The sequence below is a fragment of the Physeter macrocephalus genome, chromosome 10, assembly GCF_002837175.3.
Source record: "Physeter macrocephalus isolate SW-GA chromosome 10, ASM283717v5, whole genome shotgun sequence".
Taxonomy (NCBI): Eukaryota; Metazoa; Chordata; class Mammalia; order Artiodactyla; family Physeteridae; genus Physeter; species Physeter macrocephalus.
The window spans coordinates 5,174,952-5,196,759 of record NC_041223.1 but is presented as its reverse complement, the minus strand read 5'-3'; the positions used below and the strand labels follow the sequence as shown (position 1 = coordinate 5,196,759).

Here is a 21,808-nt window from a genome sequence, read left to right as displayed (position 1 = left end):
ATTTGCCTTGTCTTACCCCTCCCTGCCTTCACCCGTCTCTTTCTTCTTTCTCATAAATCATGGGTTTGCAATTTTTTTTTGGAAAAGGCCAGATAGTAACTATTTTAGGTTTTGCAGCCTCATACAATCTCCATCACATGTACTTCCTGTTCTTTTTTTTGCCTTTTGTTAACATTTAAAATAATGCACAGGCCTTACACAGACTGGCTGTGAGCTGGATTTGGTCCACAGGCCATAGGTTGCTCCCCACTCTAGATACATATTTTGTTGTCATTTCCCTTCAGGCCTAAATCACCACTTTTAGCATTGCTCATACAGATTTTTTCAGCTTTCGTTTATCTGAAAATATCTTTATTTGCTTTTATTTATTTATTTTTTTTGCGGTACGCGGGCCTCTCGCTGTTGCGGCCCCTCCCGTTGCGGAGCACAGGCTCCGGACGCGCAGGCTCAGCGGCCATGGCTCACGGGCCCAGCCGCTCCGCGGCATATGGGATCTTCCTGGACCAGGGCACGAACCCGCGTCCCCGGCATCGGAAGGCGGACTCTCAACCACTGCGCGACCAGGGATGCCCCAGGCCTAGGTTTTGAATCCTGGCTTAGTGCCTTCCTGGCTGTATTTGTCAACAGTTGCCACAGCAGTGCTCCATGTAAGCTATCCTAAAACTCAGTGGCATAAAATAACAAGCATTGATTTCTGTGCTCTTTATTTAGTCTACACTGTATGTTGGCTGCTGTTCTGCTGATTGGGCTTAGCCGAGGTTGGTCTAGGCTGGCTCTGGGTGGGTTTAGATTACCTTTATGTTCCTGCTGGGCTCAGCCCAAAGGGGCAGCAGCTACTTGGAGCAAGCTCTTTTCATGGCAGGTCAACGGAGTGTCAGAGCCAAGCCAAGCCAAGCCAAATTGCTTAAACACGTGTAAGACCTCTACCCTTCTTCCATCAGCTAACATTCCATTAGCTCAGTGATTGTCAGCTGGATGATTTTGCCCATCTGGGGCATTTGGCAATTTCTAGAGCTATTTTTGGTTGTCAAAACTTGGCGGGAGTACTAGTGGCCTCTAGTGGGTAGATGCCAGGGCTGCTTCTGAACATCCTACAATGCACAGGACAGCCCCGGGCAACCAGGAATTATCCTGCTCCAAATGTCAGTAAGTGCTGAGGTTGATAAACTGCATTATCAAGTCACTCCGTCCACATGAGAAGGGGACTAGAATAAATATTAGCAAAAAATAATTAAGACTATCACACTGGCTTTGAGCACATGTAAACTTTAGAATCTGTTTCCTTGTCTATAAGATCATAAGGTCTACCTCATAGAATTATTTAGAAGAATGAAGATAACAGATATATGGTATCTGGATAGAACACTCAGTACGGTTCTTATGATCATGACTAAGGAAAAAATTCCTATCCTTGAAGGAGCCCACAGTGTTATATGAAAGAGAAAGGCTATTGCATTATCATTTAAGACTATTTAAGTTTATCATACATTCATAAAATGACTGACATGGATAAAGACTAAAGTTAATGCATAGGCCATCAAAGTGTTGATTTGGCCGATTTATTAAGGACTTGTTTGAATCCATGAAGATCTTATAAACAGTATATGAATGGAGTTAACTCTGATTGATATAAGTAAAAGATGTTATGTTTTAATGAGTCAGTAATAATTCTGTCATTAAATTTGCCTGGTTATTGTTTTTGGGTTCTGAGAAATTGTTTTATAGGATCTGCCAGAGTGGTAGAATAAGTTTCAAATATTGGCAGGGTCTAGCTGTTAGGGATATTAGTTAGCCTGTATATACATGAACAGATTAGATTGCGAAGCTGTTAGCTTGGGATATGTTATGATTAAATTGTAGTGAGACTTTCCCCAGAAATGTTATATGAAGATAACTTTGATTTTCTGATGTTTTTAAAATAGGTTTTAATTTTGAATGATTATAGCGTTAAAAGGTTTGTCTTGGGTCTAGGCTATTCGTGGTGACACATATTGTCAAAGGGTTGTACAATGGGTAAATGCCCTTTCAAATAATTTTTCCAGCTTGTAGGATTTCAGCATGGCAACTATAAATAATGGTAGGTTTATAATGTTTTTCACAGTACACACTATAGCTCATAATAATAGTCTATGTCAGTGGTGGAGCATGAGTTTTAAGTTGCCTTTCAATTTATTTCTCTTGGCCTTGCAGGTAAAATTTGGCTAGTCACAGCTTCAGAGTTAGTATGGAGTTATTCGTACGTTTCACTTTCTCAAGATTGTCATCTGCAAATTGCTTGTTGAGCTGGCATTTGTTTTGGAGGAGTTATGAAAAGAGAAAAGGGGTCAATGCAGTTGGTTATCTTTACTTAAGCCTTTGTTCCTTTGACTCTTGTGGCTTTCTTGTGTTAAAAGACTCGATATAAACTACTTTCACCTTTTTCTTCTGAGAAACAAATGGATGTTAAGTCAAAATTTAATGATCTACTAAGTCTCTCTTCTCAATACCAAGGTTAAGCCTTGATTTTTGGCAGGATATGATCTTAATTATAAGTGAAAATATTTTAAAACATCTGCATGTCTCTCTTCGATAGTTTATACAGGAAACTCTTAAAGATAGCTTGTTGATTTGAAGAAGGTTAGATACATATTTTTATTGAATGGCGTTGTGAAGTGTTTCAGATTATATATTAACCTATTGGAGTTTTTAACTTAGCAGTACAATTTGATAATATAGAGCATGTCTAAGTTTTAGGTAGAGAAACTGTTATTGTTGACTTGTAACTTTAAACAAATCAATTTAGTGAAGGTCAATTTCACGACATTTGGTTTTGAAGTTTCATTTTTATTTCATTCTGCAAGGATATATTGAGGTCCTACTGTGTACCAAATATTTAATAGGCTCTTTGTGGTCTGAGATATACTAAATTTCTTAGGATGTTAATAGAAATTATTCCAAAAAGGATTTCAAGACAGTCTGAAAACAAAGTTTGTTTAGCTCAGGTTTTTTCAAAATTTAACAGTTTTTAAAATAAGCCTTCTCAGAGTCTTAAAATGTGAATGCTTTCTTTTGTAAGTAATATATTTTGATATTAAAAAGGACTAGTGTCTAGAAGAACGAGTTAAAAGATGGAGTTTGTTTTTAGGGAAGAATTATTGCTTGTAAGCAAATGTTTTCCAGGCTCAGTTGAGATACAAAGTTTTGTCTGTGATTTATCTTATCCAAAAAGAGTTTGTTAGGATCTGCTCTGTTAAAATTATTGTTACAAAGGACTTTTGGAATTAGATGGAAACCTAATTACAGGCATCAACCTCCATATCTCTAAGATTCTCACTGAAATAATCAAAGGAATAAAATACAAAGATTGGAGAGAAACCTGCCTCTCAGGGCTATTGGATGTTTCTGTTAGATATTAAAGGAAAGCTCAAGGTGCTGATCTGCTCTTGGCCCATTTTGGGAGGGCAGTCTCTCCTGGAAGTGAGTGAAGCAGTCAATAACAGAATCTTCCTAATCCTAACCCTCTCCCCTCCAAAGTTGGCAAATGAAATGGGGTGTGGAGTAGTCCAAGGTTATACCACTTGAGCTTGGCCACCCATTTTTGTGCCTGCTTATCATAGGTGACCTAAATTTATTTTGTGAGTAAATGAACTCATCATATATGCCTTCTTTTGGTTCCAATTTGAGCAGAAAACTACTGTAGTTTTTGATAGAACCTGCCTTAACTTTACCCCATGGACATTGAAATAGAACTTTTCAGTGACTAGCCTTGGAACTAAATTTAACTATTTCATTGGGAAAGCATATTATATGTCTTAATAAACCCAGCCCTTTAGAACAAAATAGTTCATAATAAATTAGGGACTTCCTGAAATCTAATTTTTGACTTCAGTAGAACACTGCTTTTCCTAACTTCAAAAATAGTTTCAGTAAGTAGCCTACCTAGCATGAACTTGGCCATCTCCATGTTTCATATTGGTATGACAATTTTTTCTTTATTACTTGGTAAGGAATTGATTGAGTTTAAAAAAATGTATCATGTTGTATTGTTTGGGGTTATAGAACAATGATTGATTACTTTCTTGCCTTTTTATTTGTAAGATTGTATAAAAGCAGTATAAATTTGCAGTTTTAAGGACAGGCTAAAAAAAAAGAAAAACAAAATTTGAGAAGTAATTAGAAACATGAAGGCCAAAGAGGAGATCTGAGTATAAACCAGTAAAATTTTGGTATCATTCAGTAGCAAGAGGCTGAACGAAGGCAATGGCAGTTGAAATGAACACAAGGGGACAGATTAAACAATGAAAATATTAAGATTTCTTAGTCTGTTACATGTGGAGGATAATATTGTAGAGGAACCAAGAGTAAGAGATGATAAAAGTACTATATTAATAGAATATAATAATTAAAAATCCCTGTAAACTGAGTTGCACTTAACAATTTAGGAACATTGAAGCAGGGTAATATAAAAGAAGTTACCAGTAAGTCAAATGGAACTAAAATCTGTGCCAAAAAAGAGCAGGTCTCTTTAAGAGCTGAATTAGTACTTTTGGAACAGTGTATGAGGCTGCTATTTATGCAGCAAAACTTGAGAAAACAATTTCAAAGAGCCTTAGACTGTATTCATAATCTGTGGTCAGAATTACTAAGTATTTGATCTCCTAGACTCATCTTCAGGGTCTGAGGTAACACTTGTAAGCTGAGTCTTGACTCAAATAATCATACTCCTCTCTCTCGCTCTCGCACGTATTTGTAGTTGAATTATGTGGATGAACTAATAATCACATAAGGGTTTTCATTCATGTAAAAGGTTTGATTAAGGTAGAAAGGATATGTATGTTGATTATAAAGGCAGTGATCCTAATCACTAAAAGACAGATGACAATATTGAAAAGGCAAGGCATGGTTATGTAAAAGTAGTATGGTAATGATATGTTTTGTGATGTAGATGGAACTCATTCTGAAAGTAAATTTGAATCTGAAGAAGGTTTTTATAAACTTTGTACTAAACATTTTTTGAATGATTAACAAGAATGAGAAAACTAAACGTGAGTATCTAGTATGATCAGGGTGTATATGTTTAAGGTCTTTAGAATAGAGAGGCATTATGCCCTACTGTGTCCTATTTCTGTAGTCAATCTAGGTGTTCTAGGATTTGGACTACTTTTGTAACCTCTCATGTATTAAATGTAGGTGATAATGGTAACTGTCTTCTAGTGCTGTTGTGAGGAGTAAGTGACTTATTGCATGTAAAGTGCCAAGCATTGAAGTTGGCTTTTACTGCAACACTCATAGTAGAACATATTTCAGCGTACTCAACACCTAAAAAATGTTGAGTGACATAATCCTAGCACTCAGGATACTTTTGTATTGAAATGGAAAGTGGAAATAATAGTTGTTTTGTTTCTGTGACATCATTGACTCTGTCATTTGGAATTTATCCTTAGATCAGTCAGGTTTACCATTTAAGAAGTTTCTGAAATGTGTAAGAGTTCCTGTGCTGCCTATAACTTATTTAGTGATTTTACTGAGAGTGAAAAATCACTATGTGATTTCTGTGAACCCTTTTAAATTGTATTATCCAACAATCTGAACAGATAACTAGTTTCTTCTGAGTGCTGTATATTGTGTGAGGCACTGTGGATTAAAACACACACACACACACACACACACACACACACACCACACACACACACACACACACGCCCACCCCGTTGCTGGTTTCTGACTTCAAGGAATGCCCTGCGAAAGACATGAGGATCATTGCATACTGTGTGACAGAAGGGCTGTAAGAGGTGGGCACAAAGTGTTCTGAGATCCTCACTTAGGAGGAGGAAACATCTGTCTCTAGGAGTCAAAGAACACACAAGGAAATCACAGAAGGAACACTTGAGCTCAATAATATGTGATGAGGATTTGACATGTTTGGTGGGAAGGAAGGAGGAAGAAAGGTGTTAACAGGGAACAAAAATGGGAAAGTACCTGCTGTTTTAGAGAACAACATGTGTCTGAACAGAGGATAATAGGAAAAATAAAGGTTCAAAAAGTAGTTAGGGATCTTTTAAAGGGCCTTGTGTATGAGTTTCGACCTTACACTGTGAAAAATATTGTCATCTATTTGTGTCGTAAAACCCTTGTTGGCTTTCATTGCCTTTATATTTTTATTTTAGTTGGTAAATAATTTTTTGTTTTTCTAAGTACTTGTTATTTAGCTTCCACAACCATGATCATCATCTTATTCACCTGAGTTTGTTTTGTATGGTTTCAGCCTCTTTCCCAATTATATCTATACTCAAAGGATAAAGATTTGACATAATTTAGGATATCCAAATTCATATGCTATAGATTTCATATTTTGGTTATTATTGGTTACCGTTTTTCACTTTTACATCTGTTGGTGTAAATGCTTCTTCTTACATAGCCCTGTGCCACCAACAGAAGATGTGTAGAAAGGCCTAATATATGAAAGGTTTTGCAAAATGGTTCCTCTAGTAATTATTATGTAGCTCAAGAAGACATATTTGGCTGCTCATCTAGAATTAATATGAACATAGAGAAGGGATAAGACATTTGTCTACCCAAAAAGTACGAGGCATTTTGATATATTCATTGTTGTTTTTTTTCTTAAACAGAAGACTTTGCTTGTTTTCTTCCCCCCCCCCCACCCGAACTCTTGTATCCATGGCCAAACTGATTTCAGTTGATGAATGAATATAGTTCTGACATGAATATTGGTTGGTATTTTCATTTACATTAATGAGTAGATGAAAGTGAAAATCATGAAGACATATGCTGAAACTTTATTTGTTCATAAATGACAAGAGCAGTTTATTTGCTGAATTGGATAATGGTTTCAGATATTGGAAGAACATTATGCTATTCACAATGAGTGACTTTAGATGCAGCAAACTTTTAAATTTAATCTGCATAGTTAACATTTTCTCCTTTGCTGCCATAAGTCGAGTCAATAAAACAGTAAATCAAACAAAATATTCTGGTACTTTTAATTAAAAACAGTTGTATTGCTAAGTAGTCACGACTCTTGTCTCATCTTACACGTTTGCACAAGATGGCTTACTAGTGTTGACTACCACTTGAGGTGGTCCATTTTTGGGCATCTGCTCAGCAGAAGACTTTATCAATAAATATACATTTGTGTGTGTGTGTGTTTGATACCTACTAAATTGCTTATGTGATCTGATGTAAGGTTTGTAAGATATATAACTACAGTCACCTTAGAGATACTAGACAAAATACTTAAAAACAGATTATCAATTGATTGTATGAAAAGCAATCCAAAGAAATACATCTTCTTTTTAAATTTGTTTTTCCAAAATTTTAAGCAGACATTACTGTTTAACACTTCTTAGAAGTGTTTCACTGAAATGCTTTTGGAAATCCATTGTTGATTAGTTCTCTCTTTTGATAGTGTGCCACAGAGGGTTTTATCTTTAATTGTACATTTTTTAAAAGGTTAATGGAAAGATTTGCTGTAATACTTTATATTTTGTCATTGGGAGAACTCTGTCATGTCTATTTAAAATTAAGTCAGCAGCAACAAATAGCATTAGGCATGACTGTTGTTAACCTCTTCTTTAGAAATTAACATGCCGCTCGGCAGAGAGATAATTGGTAAACCACAGAGAAGGTCTGTACTTAAACAGTAGAGGTAATGAATGTCTCTCTTTTTTCTTCTTTCTTTCCCTTCTTTTGGCCTTTAACGTTGTAGTTAGCTTAGGCTGTTTGAAATGATTTTCTTTGAATGTGTTGTGACATTGGTTTAATTGATTGAAGCTGCAAAACTAGCATGATAAATCAACACAGAATGAATTTTAATGCAAGGCAAATGATATTAACTTGGAAATTGGTTGCGGTAGACAAAGCAGCTGCTATGATTAATTTTTTTTCATTCTCTACTTACACCATTTTGAGAAGGATGACCTTGATGGTTTCAGTTGTATTAGAATCCCAGTGGTATGCACTTTAACACTTTTGAGCTGTTTTTTGCTGGTTGTGGTACAGTAGAGATTGGTTCATTTATAAGGTTAGGAAAATTTTGTTACAGATTTAATATGTTGGTTTTGACTAGGTTTAAAACATTTTTTATTTAGTAAATAATAATTGGGAGGATTACTTAGCTATGGTAGAAGTCTTTTCCTATGTAATCTTAATGCTGTGGTTTCAGCAAAAGAGATTTAATACGTGAAAAGAATAGAATGTGCCAAAGAGGGTCTTTTTTTTTTTTTTTTTTTTAATAAATTTATTTATTTTTATTTTTGGCTGTGTTGGGTCCTCGTTGCTGTGCACAGGATTTCTCTAGTTGTGGTGAGCGGGGCGTACTCTTCGTTATGGTGCACGGGCTTCTCATTGCGGTGGCTTCTCTTGTTGCGGAGCATAGGCTCTAGGCGTGTGGGCTTCAGTAGTTGTGGCACATGGGCTCAGTAGTTGTGGCTTGCGGGCTCTAGAGCACAGGCTCAGTAGTTGTGGCACATGGGCTTAGTTGTTCCGTGGCATGTGGGATCTTCCCGGACCAGGGCTCGAAGCCGTGTCCCCTGTATTGGCAGGTGGATTCTTAACCACTGTGCCACCAGGGAAGCCCCACAGAGGGTCTTCTAAGTGTTTGTATGTCCTGAAGTGGAGGCCAACCACTTTGACAGAGGACACAAATAAAAAACAATTACATATTAGTTATTTGAAGTGCTAAAGTACCACCATTCGTAATGCATTTTTTCCAGGCATTCTTTGCCGTGTGTGAGATATATAATGTATATCAGCTATATATGAGTTACTTGGGAAAAAGATCTGTATAGAGCACAACTATTATTGAGGAAGAGCTGGCAAAGAGTACTTATTTTAAGAAACAGTCAAGGTAGCAAATAGAGTAAAGGCATTTTCACAGATTGCTTGAGAGCAAGGAGAATTTCTCCTCTTCCTCCCCTTCCTCCTTTTTAAAAAAATTCCTAGCATCTGTTTCACTCTTTGCCACATAGGAAGCCTTGAATACATGTTTCATTAAGTTGAATTTGAAAATGAAAGGTTGTTTCCTATTCTACTGAAAAGTACTCAAACTAAGCAAAATTACACATAATAAGCACAATGCTTATAAAGTCTGGGTCTAATAATTCTAATATCTAGAGTCCTGGTGGATTTGTTTCTTTTGTCTTGTCGTTTCTTCAGAGTTTTGTTAATGTCATTTTACATTCTTGTGTGTTTGGTTGTTTTCTAGTGTGTGTCAGATTATGTATTTACTGAACAGCTTACAAAAATAATATAAGGCCTAAGATTATGTTATCTTCCTCCAGAGAGAATATATGTCAGCTTCTGACAGGTACCTACTGTTAACTCGCAACCCAAGATCACCTCGATACAATTTTGCTTATTGAGGTTGAGACAGTTTTGATGTTGATATGCAGAGTCTGTAAGGGCCTAGGAAATTAGGGCTCACTTTTACCCCCAGAATGCACACCCATCAGATCCCTACCCAAAGCAAAGACTGGGGATGGGGAGGAGCTCACATAGGTAGGTTATACACTCCAACCGATGTCCCTTGAAGTTCAGGCTCTCAACTGTCCTCTCCAGATTCATCAAACATACCTAGAGGAAAAGGAGTTCCCCAAAGCCAGGCTTACATCCTCTTGATTCTCTGTCCTCCCTACGATTCTGAATTAGCAATTCTTCACAGTCTTGCTGGGTCTCTGATGCATTCAAGCAGATGTTTTTTCCTTCTGTGTCCTGTTTTACTGGAATTGCTCAGCTGGTCTGAATTACCCTTAGTACTTAACAGAGAATTCCATGAAATTTTTTAAGAGGTTGCCTTTAAATCCAAGTAGATCTAGAATTGACTAACTTCACGCAGTACAGGGTAAAAATATATTAGAACGAGGGTCTGAGGAAGAGAAAAAACACACATATCACAGAAAATCTATCAACAGGCCTGGCTCTATGTTCATTTAGCAGACTCTTCCTAGTTTTCTGCAGCTTGCCGACCCCACCTTTATATATAGTCACAGATCCTGTAAAACTTCATTCCCTCTCCTCAACTTGGGATGGAAAAACTTACATCGTAATCCCCGGAGGGAAGAGGGCTTTCTTCCATCCTTATACGTGTACTACCCATTTTTCATTTGAGAATCACTTTTGTAAGATGTGGCAGTACTGGTGAGCAGCTAAGGCAAAGTAAGAAGCCATTGGAGTACAGAAGATTGAAGAACTGCCCTGGCTTCTTAAGCCTTGACGGCAGTAAATTCTGGCATATTAGTGTTACTAACGATACACTAACAGTAGGATTAAAATGCAAGAAAAAAGTAGGAAGCATAAGAATCAGTAACTTAATTGATTGAATAAGTTAATAGAAACCACCCATCGGTCTTTGTGGAACTGATAGTATAAACATTCATTTTTTTTGTCTTTTATGCAGATGACATGTGAATGAGGAAAATTTACTTTTCAATATTCAGAGTCAATCTGTTCTTCCCATTGGACTTTTAAAAAAAAATTAACTTCTGTGAATGAATACTCGAAGTTTCTGTGGAGGGATGATAATTACTTATTTATATAATTATTTTTGTCACTGTCCTATTCGTGATAAGGGTTAAGGTTCTTTGTCAAAGTAGTAGTATAAGCTAACGGTAGAAATGGAAAATAGAAAGGAAAATAAGGATGCAGAGATAAAATTGTGCAAGGAGTGTGGTGAGAAAATGTAGACTCTCATGACTTAAATATTTAGTATAGGGTGGAATCCAAATTTGGCCATCAGTGTTCTGGCAGCCAACCCCAGAGTACAGTTCTCTCTGAACAGTTGCTTTGGAGAAAGTATAACTTAGATAAATAAGATAGGAGTTCTCCCTCAAGGATTTCTGTAGAAAAGGCAGCCACTATTTAACATAATGAACAGTTCCCTGAACCCTGTCATAAAGGATTTTGTAGAAGGGATTTGCATTCTTGGGTGGCACCTAAGATTTTGTCTAACTCTTTAATATACTCTGGTTTAGATTACATGTCGATGGGCAATTGAGTATAGTACCTGTTTTAGTTAGATACTGTTGTTCCTAATCCATAATTTGTATTAATACATGCGAAAATTTCAAGCTAAACATGAGCTGCTGTAATTTCACCCCCAAACTTGTCAAGAAATTCATCAGATTTTATTTCAACTTAATATTTTTAAAAAATCTAACTGAAGAAAGTAAATTTGTTTATACTTTAAAATAACTTTAAGTGAATAATGTATGGTGATTTTTTTCCCCCCCAGTTTAATTTCGTTGGGAGAATCCTTGGACCTAGAGGACTTACTGCGAAACAGCTTGAAGCAGAAACAGGATGTAAGATAATGGTCCGAGGCAAAGGCTCAATGAGGGATAAAAAGAAGGTAAGTCCTTGAAAATGGGGCAGGTCTTTACGTGAGTAATTTACTTATACTTTCGAATTTTAGTAACAAAATATCTAGACCCTAAAGCACTATACATTATTTCATGTCAGAAACTTTTGAACTTTTTAAAGGTGTTGTCATGATTTTCCCTTTTTGATTATCATTTTTCATTTAGCCAGCTAATATCAGTCAGTCTATGATATTAACTTTGGTTTTTACACTTGAGAAACGCCAGTTTGGAAATTAGTCAGACTATAATGTTGTATATATAAAAGATGTAACTAAAACTTTGAAAAATCTAAAATGTTTCTTTTGATGAGATTTAAATGAGAAGGATCAAATGAATAACTTTGGATGTGTGTCATCTCATCAGGAGAGTTAGTAAACATAGGAAAAAAAGGCTTATAAACTAGCCATATGAGAGTCATTTTGGTTTTTACCAACATTTTGTGTTGATTTTAAGTTTTCTAGACATTTTACTTTAAAGTGTATTGTTCCTGCTTTCTGCTTTTTTCTTTTGCCACTTTTGTTTTTCTAGTATAATAAACACCTAACTACCTACTTTAAACATTGTTTTTAGGAAGGTTTATTTTGCCTTGTTTCCTTTTATCCAGTGATACTGTGAGGCAGAATACTTTTGAAATTTCTGTCTGTGTAAAAAATGTTGGACTGATTTTAAAAAATAACCTAGGTTTTGATTGCCAAAGATTAGATTTATTGTTAGGAAGAGTTTGTTGTTTGTTTGTTTATTTTTTAAATACATTGCCTTGAAAGGGATATCAAATGATAGACCCGTTATGTTTATGTTATGTTATTGTTACGTTAGAGCATGTGCATTGAATCACTTTGTGGAGCTTATGGAATGAACACCAGACCTATAAGGTATTCTGACTTCATTCTGATATGCATCTTTTTGAGCTTCTCACTTCATTTCATTTAAGCTCTCCCATAAGCTGACTGGATCTCAATCATTTTCCCTCCTTACAGACAAATAATGACTTAGTAGTTAAGTTGGAGGGAGAGACCATCAATGATATTGATTATCTTTAGATCTTATTATAAGCTGTTCTTGTCAGCTGAGTATAAAGATACTTTGAGGCAAGCATGTGAGTTCTCCGTAAGCATATTTAGCTGTTGTATTTAAAACAATTTTTTTTTATTAGAATCTTAAAAAAATTTAAGCATATTGTGTGAATCAGCTGAGTGGCAATCTTGTATCGCCATGCAGTTTTGGTTCCCCTGTTTGCACTTATGGTTGCATTGCATTAAATAATGCTAATTTAATAGCCTAGGGACAATGAGATGAACTCTCAACAACTGAAGGACAAATAAATCTTCACCAAGAGATTAGTGTATCCATCAGTTAAACAAGTTATTAATATCAGTCAGTTAACAAAGCATGTTTTGCCCTCTCCTCAGCCTCTGTTAGTTCTGTAGCAATGGCTCTCCACTTACTCCACTCACACATTCACAGACAGCTTTGAGGATTAGAGCTTGGAACTGTAATGAGACATCGTGAGTTTTGTTTTCAGTCAAGTTGAACTTCGTAGCCTGAATAACATTTTTCTGCTATCATTTTGACAGAAGATTAGAGTGGTTAAGAGAGTAAGCTCTATAACCATCGTGCTTTTGTTTGAATCTTGGTTCTATCACTTAGCAGCTTTGTGATTTTAGCAAATTACTCCATCTCTTTGTGCCATATAATGTAGTGAGGGAGTAGTGATGTCACTTCTCTCTTATGGTTGTGAGGATTAAACCAGTCGTAAAGCACTTAGAATAGTGTTTTGACACATAGTAATCAATCAATTAATGATTGTTCTTAATAAATTTTATATTAACATTATTAGTTGGTACATTTTATGTTTAAACTCATATTGTATCATGGGGGAATACTACGGTTTTTTACGCTTTGGAAATGACAGTACTTTTGTTGTTGCTTTGTGACCTTTGAATATCCCATATTCTGATGGCTTTTCTGTTTTGTTTCTCTGGTGGTTGGTGTATCCATATTCTGTCTTGTCCACTTTGTTCTTAAGCACAAATAGAAGCAGTTTGCACATTTTATTTTATTTTTTAAAATATGTACTGTTGTCTAATGAAATAAAAAATGTTTACAGATTAATGCATGAAAACAGTAATAAATTAAGACAACAACAAAATTTTGACTGCAGATTATATTTTTAGTTTTATTAAAGTGCTACAGATGAACATACTTAGGGGATATCAAGTTAATTTGAATGGCTATCGTATATTTGATATTATGGTGAAGAATTTATATGTAGATTTATAATGCCAAGAGTGTTTTCTGTAATCTTAATTTAAATCTGCCCATAATTGTCAACCAAGTCATTTTGGTTTATGCTGTAGTAACTCTGCCCGTTGAGTTCTTAAAAATGCTAGTAAAAGTTAGATCAAAATGGAAGGTACTATCATTCATTGCTTGGCTGTTATTTTTAGAAAGAACATGACAAATAGATGGAGGCAAAAAGAAATATAGTAATAAGGCCGATTGAGGTATATTTCATGTTTAATTTAAAGGAAAACTTTAAACTTTTCTGCAGAGTTGTCAGTTTATGTAAAAACTGAGAAAGCTAGAAAATAAACCTTAATTTACTGACTGTCCAAGGTGTTATGATGGAATACTGTTTGCTGATTTGTATCCTTCACGGCTAGTCTGGTAAACTCAGTGAGGGCATATACCATGTCTGTTTTATGGAGTACTTCCCTGGTGTTTGATGAGTACCTGGCACAGAGCAGGAACTGGAAAAAATTATCTGGGAAAGGAATGAATGTTTAGGTAATAAATGAAAGGCATAGATGCTCCCCTATCCCCGCCCCATAAAAGATTTTATAAATAGAGATAATTATAAATCCTATGTGCTTTTAATTGTTTTGGGAAGATAGTCAGTGCTGTATCATTCTAAGCTGTTGGTTTTAAGTAAGGGAGTGAATGTGCCACTTTAATTTTCATTCTCTTAGATTGGTATTACTTCAGCATTATTGATGGGCACAGCAGTATTGTCATTGTATAAAAATACCCAGGGGAATGGTACTGGGTAAACTCATGGAGCCTAAGAGCAAGAACTGCACTCAGACTTCATAAGAGACTAAGGGGCTGTGCTTGTGTTTCTGCTCCCCGCTACCACCCAGAAATGTTCACCGGGGAGAGGTCTACAGTTGATCAAAGCAGGGTTAGTCAAATGTTGTGTCTTCTGGAAATTTCCAGTAAGACTCAGCAATTCTACTTAGAGCTCTTTGCTTGAAATGAAGGGATGTACACTCAGGGAATCAGCTGGCCTTCTAGGGCTGCAAATAGCAGTGGCCAGATGGTATTAACCACTTTCATGATCTGTGCAGTGTCTCAGACTGTTCAGCAATCTCAAAAGATAGTTTTTACTCTTCTAACAGGAATGGAGGCTTAGAGAGGTCAAATAACTTATCCAGTCCCTCATTTCTAACTAGTAACTACACTTAATATAAACATATATCTTGCTGGACATTGAAATTCAGCTCTGCAATTCATTCTCTTCAGAATATGGGCTTTGAATTTAAAATTAGATCAATCTGTAATAAAGTTTTAATTCAGTTTTTAACTTTGTTTCCCAAATATATTTGACCACAGTGTCTCCTTTCCAAGAGCTGTCCCTCTAACTTCTTGAGGAACTGCAGTGTTGTATGGACCATGATCTATGAAATGTTATTAGAGAGGCATATTGTGTAATTGCAAACATAGGTGGAATTTCATAACTTTTTTTACATGTCACTTTTCATATACATTACAAATTTTTCTTAAATGTCTCTTGTAGTCCTGTTAATTTCTTATGGTGCATATATATTTTAACTAGTTAATATGTGATATTTTTAGAAAAGTTTGAAAGTGTATATGGTCTGGGAAAAAGTATAGGCACCTGATTCGATCACTCTAGAGACTACTCTTATTGACAATTTTGGTATGTTTTCTTGTAGATCGTTCTCTCTGCAGTTATATACACTTTTACATGTGTTATAGAAAGTGAATCTTTTACTATTCATGATGCCTTATAATTGGCATTTTCTCCTGCAGCCTTGTACCCTGTCCTATGTCAGTTTAATTGTCAAGTAACTGAGCTTTATAATGTCTAAGACTTTGTGCTGGCTGATGAGAAAGCACACTTAAAAGATGTTTCAAGGCAATATTGATAGTATATGCAAAAATAAATTTGCTTGATTTGTGGGGGCAGCTTAGACTTTTATTTTTATGAAAGATGTTGTTGCTCTGTCAACACTTGGAAAATAATCAAATTAATACAGTTTTTTGTTTGACATACTAAAGTGGCTGTGATAGCCAGTGATATAACATCACGTACAAACATGGTCTGAACAGCCTGCTTTATTGATCCTTGTTGAGTACTAGGCTTTCTGACAACCTCGAGCGTAGGTATAGTTTACTTAAAAAAAGAAAAAAAAACAACAACCAGAAAAACCACCTTTCATCGTGGCACATTTTGAACAATGTTTATTCATCACCCAGTGTTAGCATTGTCCATCTCCTTCCATGTGTGCCCACATTCCCCCTTACCCTTCCTCCCTCTCTGCCTACCAGATGATTTGGGGAGCAAATTCCAGACATAATTTCAGCTGTAAACATTTTATTAGGTGTTTCTAAAATAGAAGGACTCTTTAATGCTATCATGTTTATGTTTTTTTTAATCACCAAAACAATTTCTTTGTGTCGCTATATATCTAGTCAGTGTTCACAGTTCCCTTCTTGTCTCATAAATGTGCTTTGAAAAAAAGTTTGCATGGTATCCAAGTGAGGGCTGTATATCAGTACCTTGCTTAAGAGATTGATAGATCTCTTAAGCCATTCTCACCCTCGCCTCCATTTCTCCTTGTAACTTATTTGTAAAAGCACTGAGTTATTTGTACCGAAGATTTCCCATGGCTTGTGCTGACTGCACTTTCATGGTGGTGTTTAACACTTATCTCTGTCCCGTGTATTTTTGGTAAATTGGTGGTGAGAAAGGTTTAATCAGATTTAGATCTCCTGCCCTCCCTTCCTCATTTCCTTTCTTCCTTTTGAAAGAAAATTTCACAAGCCGTGTTGTGGTTGTGGTACTTAAAATCTAGTTTCCTCCTGATTTCAGCAGTTACTGTTGATTGTTTTTTAGGCCCTTTATTTCAGTAGGAACTGCAAAATAGTTATTATTATCTTGTTTCTTTGCTGTTATTAGCTAGGTTTACTTTTTATAGGAGAGGCTGGATAAATGCTCAGTTCTTCACTTACTAGGTTTAAAATAGTGAGTTGGTTCCTAGGAATCTTCCAGAGGTGAAGAATGAGTTTTTTTTTGTTTTTATTTGAGTATCATTATGAATGCATTTAAACAGTTTTGATGCATTTCAGTTCATTGCACTTAAGTGTTTTTAACTGATGATCATGTGGTTTGACCAGGTTTGGGGGGGGGGGGCTTTTCAAATTCACTTCCAAGTCCCTTTAACACAATCCCAGTAGTTTGGGGCTAGTAACTTTGTTTTCTGGTGTATATAATAGTCCAGGCTCATCATAAGATTTCCTCCCCAGACTTGAGATCAGCCACTTCTTTAAGGAACCCTGATTACTATTAGTGAAAAATAGTATTTGGAAACTGCAGTATGGGTTCTAGTGTTACTCATTATTTGTAGACCTTTTCAGGACAGAGCTAGGAGATATACATAGGTACACACACACACACACTCAGGAATATAAGTATCTTTACAAAGTTCATTCTCATTTAAATTAAAACTACAGTGTTTTATTTAATTGATCTTGTATCTATATTTTGTTTTCCACTGAAAATGCTGGTTCCTAATGACACAAAATGATTTTCTTTATTCTAAAATATATAAAACAGTTTCAGAATAACAATACAAACACTACTGCCAACAGTATAGTCAGTGAAAACAATTTTTCACCAGTTCTTACTGTTTTTAGGGTATGTTTCACTAGAGAGAGAAATTACTGTCTTTTAAAACACTCAATAGTTTTTCAGTATATATCAGTTATGCCGTCATATGGATAAACAGTTAAGCTCATTTGTTACACTTGGTTTTCTAGTTTTATGAATTTCTTATTTTTCTGTTACTTGTAAAATATTTACATGGTTCCAAAATCAAATCTACAAAGTAGGAAATTTTCAGAGAAGTCCTGCTTTTATCCCTGTCTCTTTTATCTATCCCCCATCTTGCAGTTTGGATAAATTTTTTATTTTGGTATTTGGTTTATCCTTCCATTTCTTTGTTTTACATGAACAGTTACATGAGCGTGTGTGTGTAATTTCTCTCTCCCTTCATAGATTATATACTCTACACTTTTCTATGCCTTGCCTTGGTTTTTTTGTTTGTTTTTTACTTAATAGTGTATCATTGAGTCACTTACTGGTAGTATACAGAGACAGTCTTTATTCCTTTTATTAACTTCATCATATTCCATTGTGTCTGTGTACCATAAATTATTCCAGCATTCCCCTATTAATGGACATTTAGATTGCTTCTAGGCTTTTGCTGTAACACGTAGGAAGAGTGCTGTATTGAATAGCTTTTATATACATCTTTACGTGTACTTGCTAGTTTATCTTTGGAATAGAATTCCGGAAGTGGTATCACAGTATATAGTTTTGCTAGCTAGTGCTAAATTCTTCTCTTTAGGGATTATTGTTTTGCATTACTTCAGCAATGTATGTGAGAACCAGTTTCCCAACAGATTCACCAACAGAGTTAAACTTGCATGTAAGGCGCTGTTAAAGAAGCTGTTGCATAAGTATATATTTCTGTGTCTTTAAAAGGTCCTTGCTGTTATGAGCAATGCAGCCATCTCTGATTTCCCAGTTAGACAATTGTTTGAAATATATTTCTTATTTTCTCATTGAACCCATTTATGAATAATGGTTAGACATAGTTGAAATGGTATTACCATAACTGGTCTTAAGGTACATTATATTGTAATAAACTTCTGGTTGGGCCCAAGAAACTAATTACTGTTTTAAATGTTTTCAAGAGGAAAAGTGCTGTAATTTTCTATTAGTTTACACAGCCCTTCTCAGCTAGGGCTCCTCATCTTAGAAGTTCTTCAGTTTCACTGAGAGTGGTTCATAACGAGTACCACTATAGATAGGAGAGGTTAATTGTATATAATTTATGCCTTAGGCCAGGCATTAAGTACTTGATTCCCTGTGGAATCAGTTGAGAAAGGCTGTACCCTGTGAGGAATGGGTTTTTTCTCTGTACTTTATATCCCTGCCTTAATACCCCCCGCCCTGACCCATGCCATTGGTACCTTTGACTCAGTGCATCAGAGAGTAGGAATTTTTATGGATTCTCTCTTAAAAATGTTAATTTTATAAATTACGTGCTTAGAAAATTCCATGTATCTGATTTGAATAGTAGTATTTAGCTATAAAAACAGGTCAGTTGCTTTAGAAGAGTGATTATGAAAATTATAGTAATGTATAATCTGGTTTGGAAGGAAACTTATTAAAGCCAAGAAGTCTAACACTATATCTAATTCTATGATATTTTAGTTCCTATACTGCACATGGTTGTTACTCAATTTTCACCACCTCCTGTCATAGTTAATTTAATACCTTTTTAGGCAGCAAGTATTTTTTGAATGCCTATGATTTTTTGCCCTCAAGTATCTTTTACCCCCAAGATACTGATAAATTGACCCTGGGCCAATGCAGTGTGGTAAATACCACAAAAGGTGTTATACATTGTGCTGTGGGAAGCCGAGGCAGTGATGAGTTCTTTTACAGGTTGAGGGGTTTCAGGGAAAGCTAGAGAAGATGGGACGGGAGTAGGAACTTACAGGGCAGATGAGTGGAATGGTATTCTAGAAATCAGAGGTAGGATCATCCAGTATGTGTCCTTATGCTAATGCTTGACATACTGCAGTGGAAGTTATAAGGTATAGTGGGAGAAGTGGTATTGGAGACAAGGTTGGGATCTGAGGATAATAGGACCTTGAATATGATATTAAAACGTTTTCTTTTTATTCTAAAAGCAGTGCATTGGCACTCATGTTTTTAAAGTAAGGAGTTATATGATATATTGTTTTAAAAAGATAACTTGGCAGTCGAAGGGATGGATGGAAGGGAGAAGAGACCAAAGGCCACAAACAAATAACCAAGTCTTAGAACACTTTACTTAGAAAGTTCTTCCCTGTGTTCAGAAAATCTGTCTGTGGAACTTAGATCTTCTGATCCTAATTCTACTTTGAATTCAAAACAAAATAATCTCTTAACCTTAGGGACTTTGACATACTTCATGACAGTCCTATGTCTCAAAGGTGTCCTACTCTAGCTATAAACTAATTCCCTAGTAACTTAAGTCCTCCTCTGCTTTTTTCTTTTCTTTTTTTTTTTTTTTTTAATGTCATGGGACATAGCATTGAATTTAGCCTCAGAAGTGATCGATTGGTTTCTTTTTAAAGAGAAAGGAAGGCCTGCCTTTCTGGAAGAGTTTTAAATCAGTACTTTTCAAATTATCTGCCACAGAAGAACATTACAACAAAATTCTAATTCATCGCAGACCAATTCTTTTGTAAAATATAATGAAATTATCAGAGAAACAGTATTTTTAAAAGATAATTTTAATCCTGTTTAAAGCTTTTTATATCAACAGGCAAAACTATCCAGTCAGAATGCTGTAAAAGTTCCTAAACACTTGATTTCTCTACTGGCAGGCTACCCTTGGCAGCAGCTCTGGCTTAAACACCAGCTTGTTGTATGATCCGCTGGTTTTTACAGGGCTGGAAACTAGCCCTGTGGTGTCCTCTCCTCCCCACTTTTCTTCTTTCTTCTCATACCCTCATTTTTGCTCTGAGTGTTTTCAGATATTCACTTTTTAAGTTCTGTTTCTGGTTACATGTTCATTTTGGACTGAAGTGACTTAGCATTGTTTTAAGATGGAAGAATATAAAGCAGTGCAATACAAATTAAATGTTTAATTCAGATTGGATAGTATTTCAGTACATTTTTATAGAATAGAGTCATTGCTTTGCCTGTATTAAGTGCTTAGAAAGATTGGAGAGATTTGAAATAAAAATTCTGCTACTACTTATTTAAAGTATAGTTTTTTAAAATTTGTAAGACTCTCTTCAAGGGATAAAAAGATGGATCCAATGAGAATAAACCTGTTTTCATTACTAAAGTAGCTCTTTGAGTAACCTGTAAAACTTAAGCTAATTACTCTGCCATAGGTCTAATAATACCAAGATGAGTTAATTGTCCATGTCTAATGAAATGAGACATGAGTTTCAGTGAAAAGGGAGAGTCCATTTTATCACTAGATGCTGTTAATGAGCCTTTTAAAATTCAGTCTTGATTGGATTGCAGTCAATTTAGTTAAGGAATCTTTGAACACCTTATAATGTGTTGTATATATAACAAATTTTCTTTCAGAAGATTCAGTTCTCTGTGGACAGAATTAGTAGTGGAATGTTGCTTATGTGTTTATCATTATGCTGCATCAGTTGATTTTCTTTTTCAAAATCCTTTAACAAGAACTTCGATGGAAAATTTTTTTCCGTTATATTAGTGACAAATTATTAGTCAGTTTCATAAGCCTAGTGAGCCATACTGTTCTATCCTACTACTTTTATTTTTCTCCTTCAGTTATGAAAGATAACAGTTTAAAGAAATTATATTGTTGCTCTTTGAATTTTAAAACAAGCTATCTTTTATTTTAAATCATGTATAATTGTTAACTCTGACTTTTAAAGACATGAATAGTTATTATTTTTTTATGTTTTTATTTTTTTTAACATCTTTATTGGAGTATAACTGTTTTACAATGGTGTGTTAGTTTCTGCTTTACAACAAAGTGAATCAGTTATACATATACATATGTTCCCATATCTCTTCCCTCTTGCGTCTCCCTCCCTCCCACCCTCCCTATCCCACCCCTCTAGGTGGTCACAAAGCACAGAGCTGATCTCCCTGTGCTATGCGGCTGCTTCCCACTAGCTATCTATTTTACGTTTGGTAGTGTATATATGTTTTACATTTGGTAGTGTATATATGTCCATGCCACTCTCTCACTTCATCACAGCTTACCCTTCCCCCTCCCCATATCCTCAAGTCCATGCTCTAGTAGGTCTGTGTTTTATTCCCCTCCTACCCCTAGTCTCTTCATGACATTTTTTTCCCTTAGATTCCATATATATGTGTTAGCATACGGTATTTGTTTTTCTCCTTCTGACTTACTTCACCTGTATGACAGACTCCAGGTCTATCCACCTCATTTATTTGTAATGTAATTTATTTTTATGGCTGAGTAATATTCCATTGTATATATGTGCCACATCTTCTTTATCCATTCCTCTGTTGATGGACACTTAGGTTGCTTCCATGTCCTGGCTATTGTAAATAGAGCTGCAATGAACATTTTGGTACATGACTCTTTTTGAATTATGGTTTTCTCAGGGTATATGCCCAGTAGTGGGATTGC

General features: G+C 35.5%; 1 protein-coding gene across 7 annotated transcripts in view; it reads left to right on the top strand.

Moving 5' to 3' along the window:
- The window catches only part of QKI (QKI, KH domain containing RNA binding), a 148,376-nt gene that overhangs the window by 40,679 nt on the left and 85,889 nt on the right, over positions 1–21,808 (top strand). For all 7 annotated transcript variants that reach the window (XR_002891571.3, XM_024122634.3, XM_024122638.3 and 4 more), the window contains exon 3: positions 11,228–11,344. Coding sequence is in view for 6 of the 7 variants with exons in the window: in XM_024122634.3 (XP_023978402.1) it covers positions 11,228–11,344 (117 nt within the window). In the remaining variant the exon portion in view is untranslated. The remainder of the gene's footprint in view (positions 1–11,227; positions 11,345–21,808) is intronic.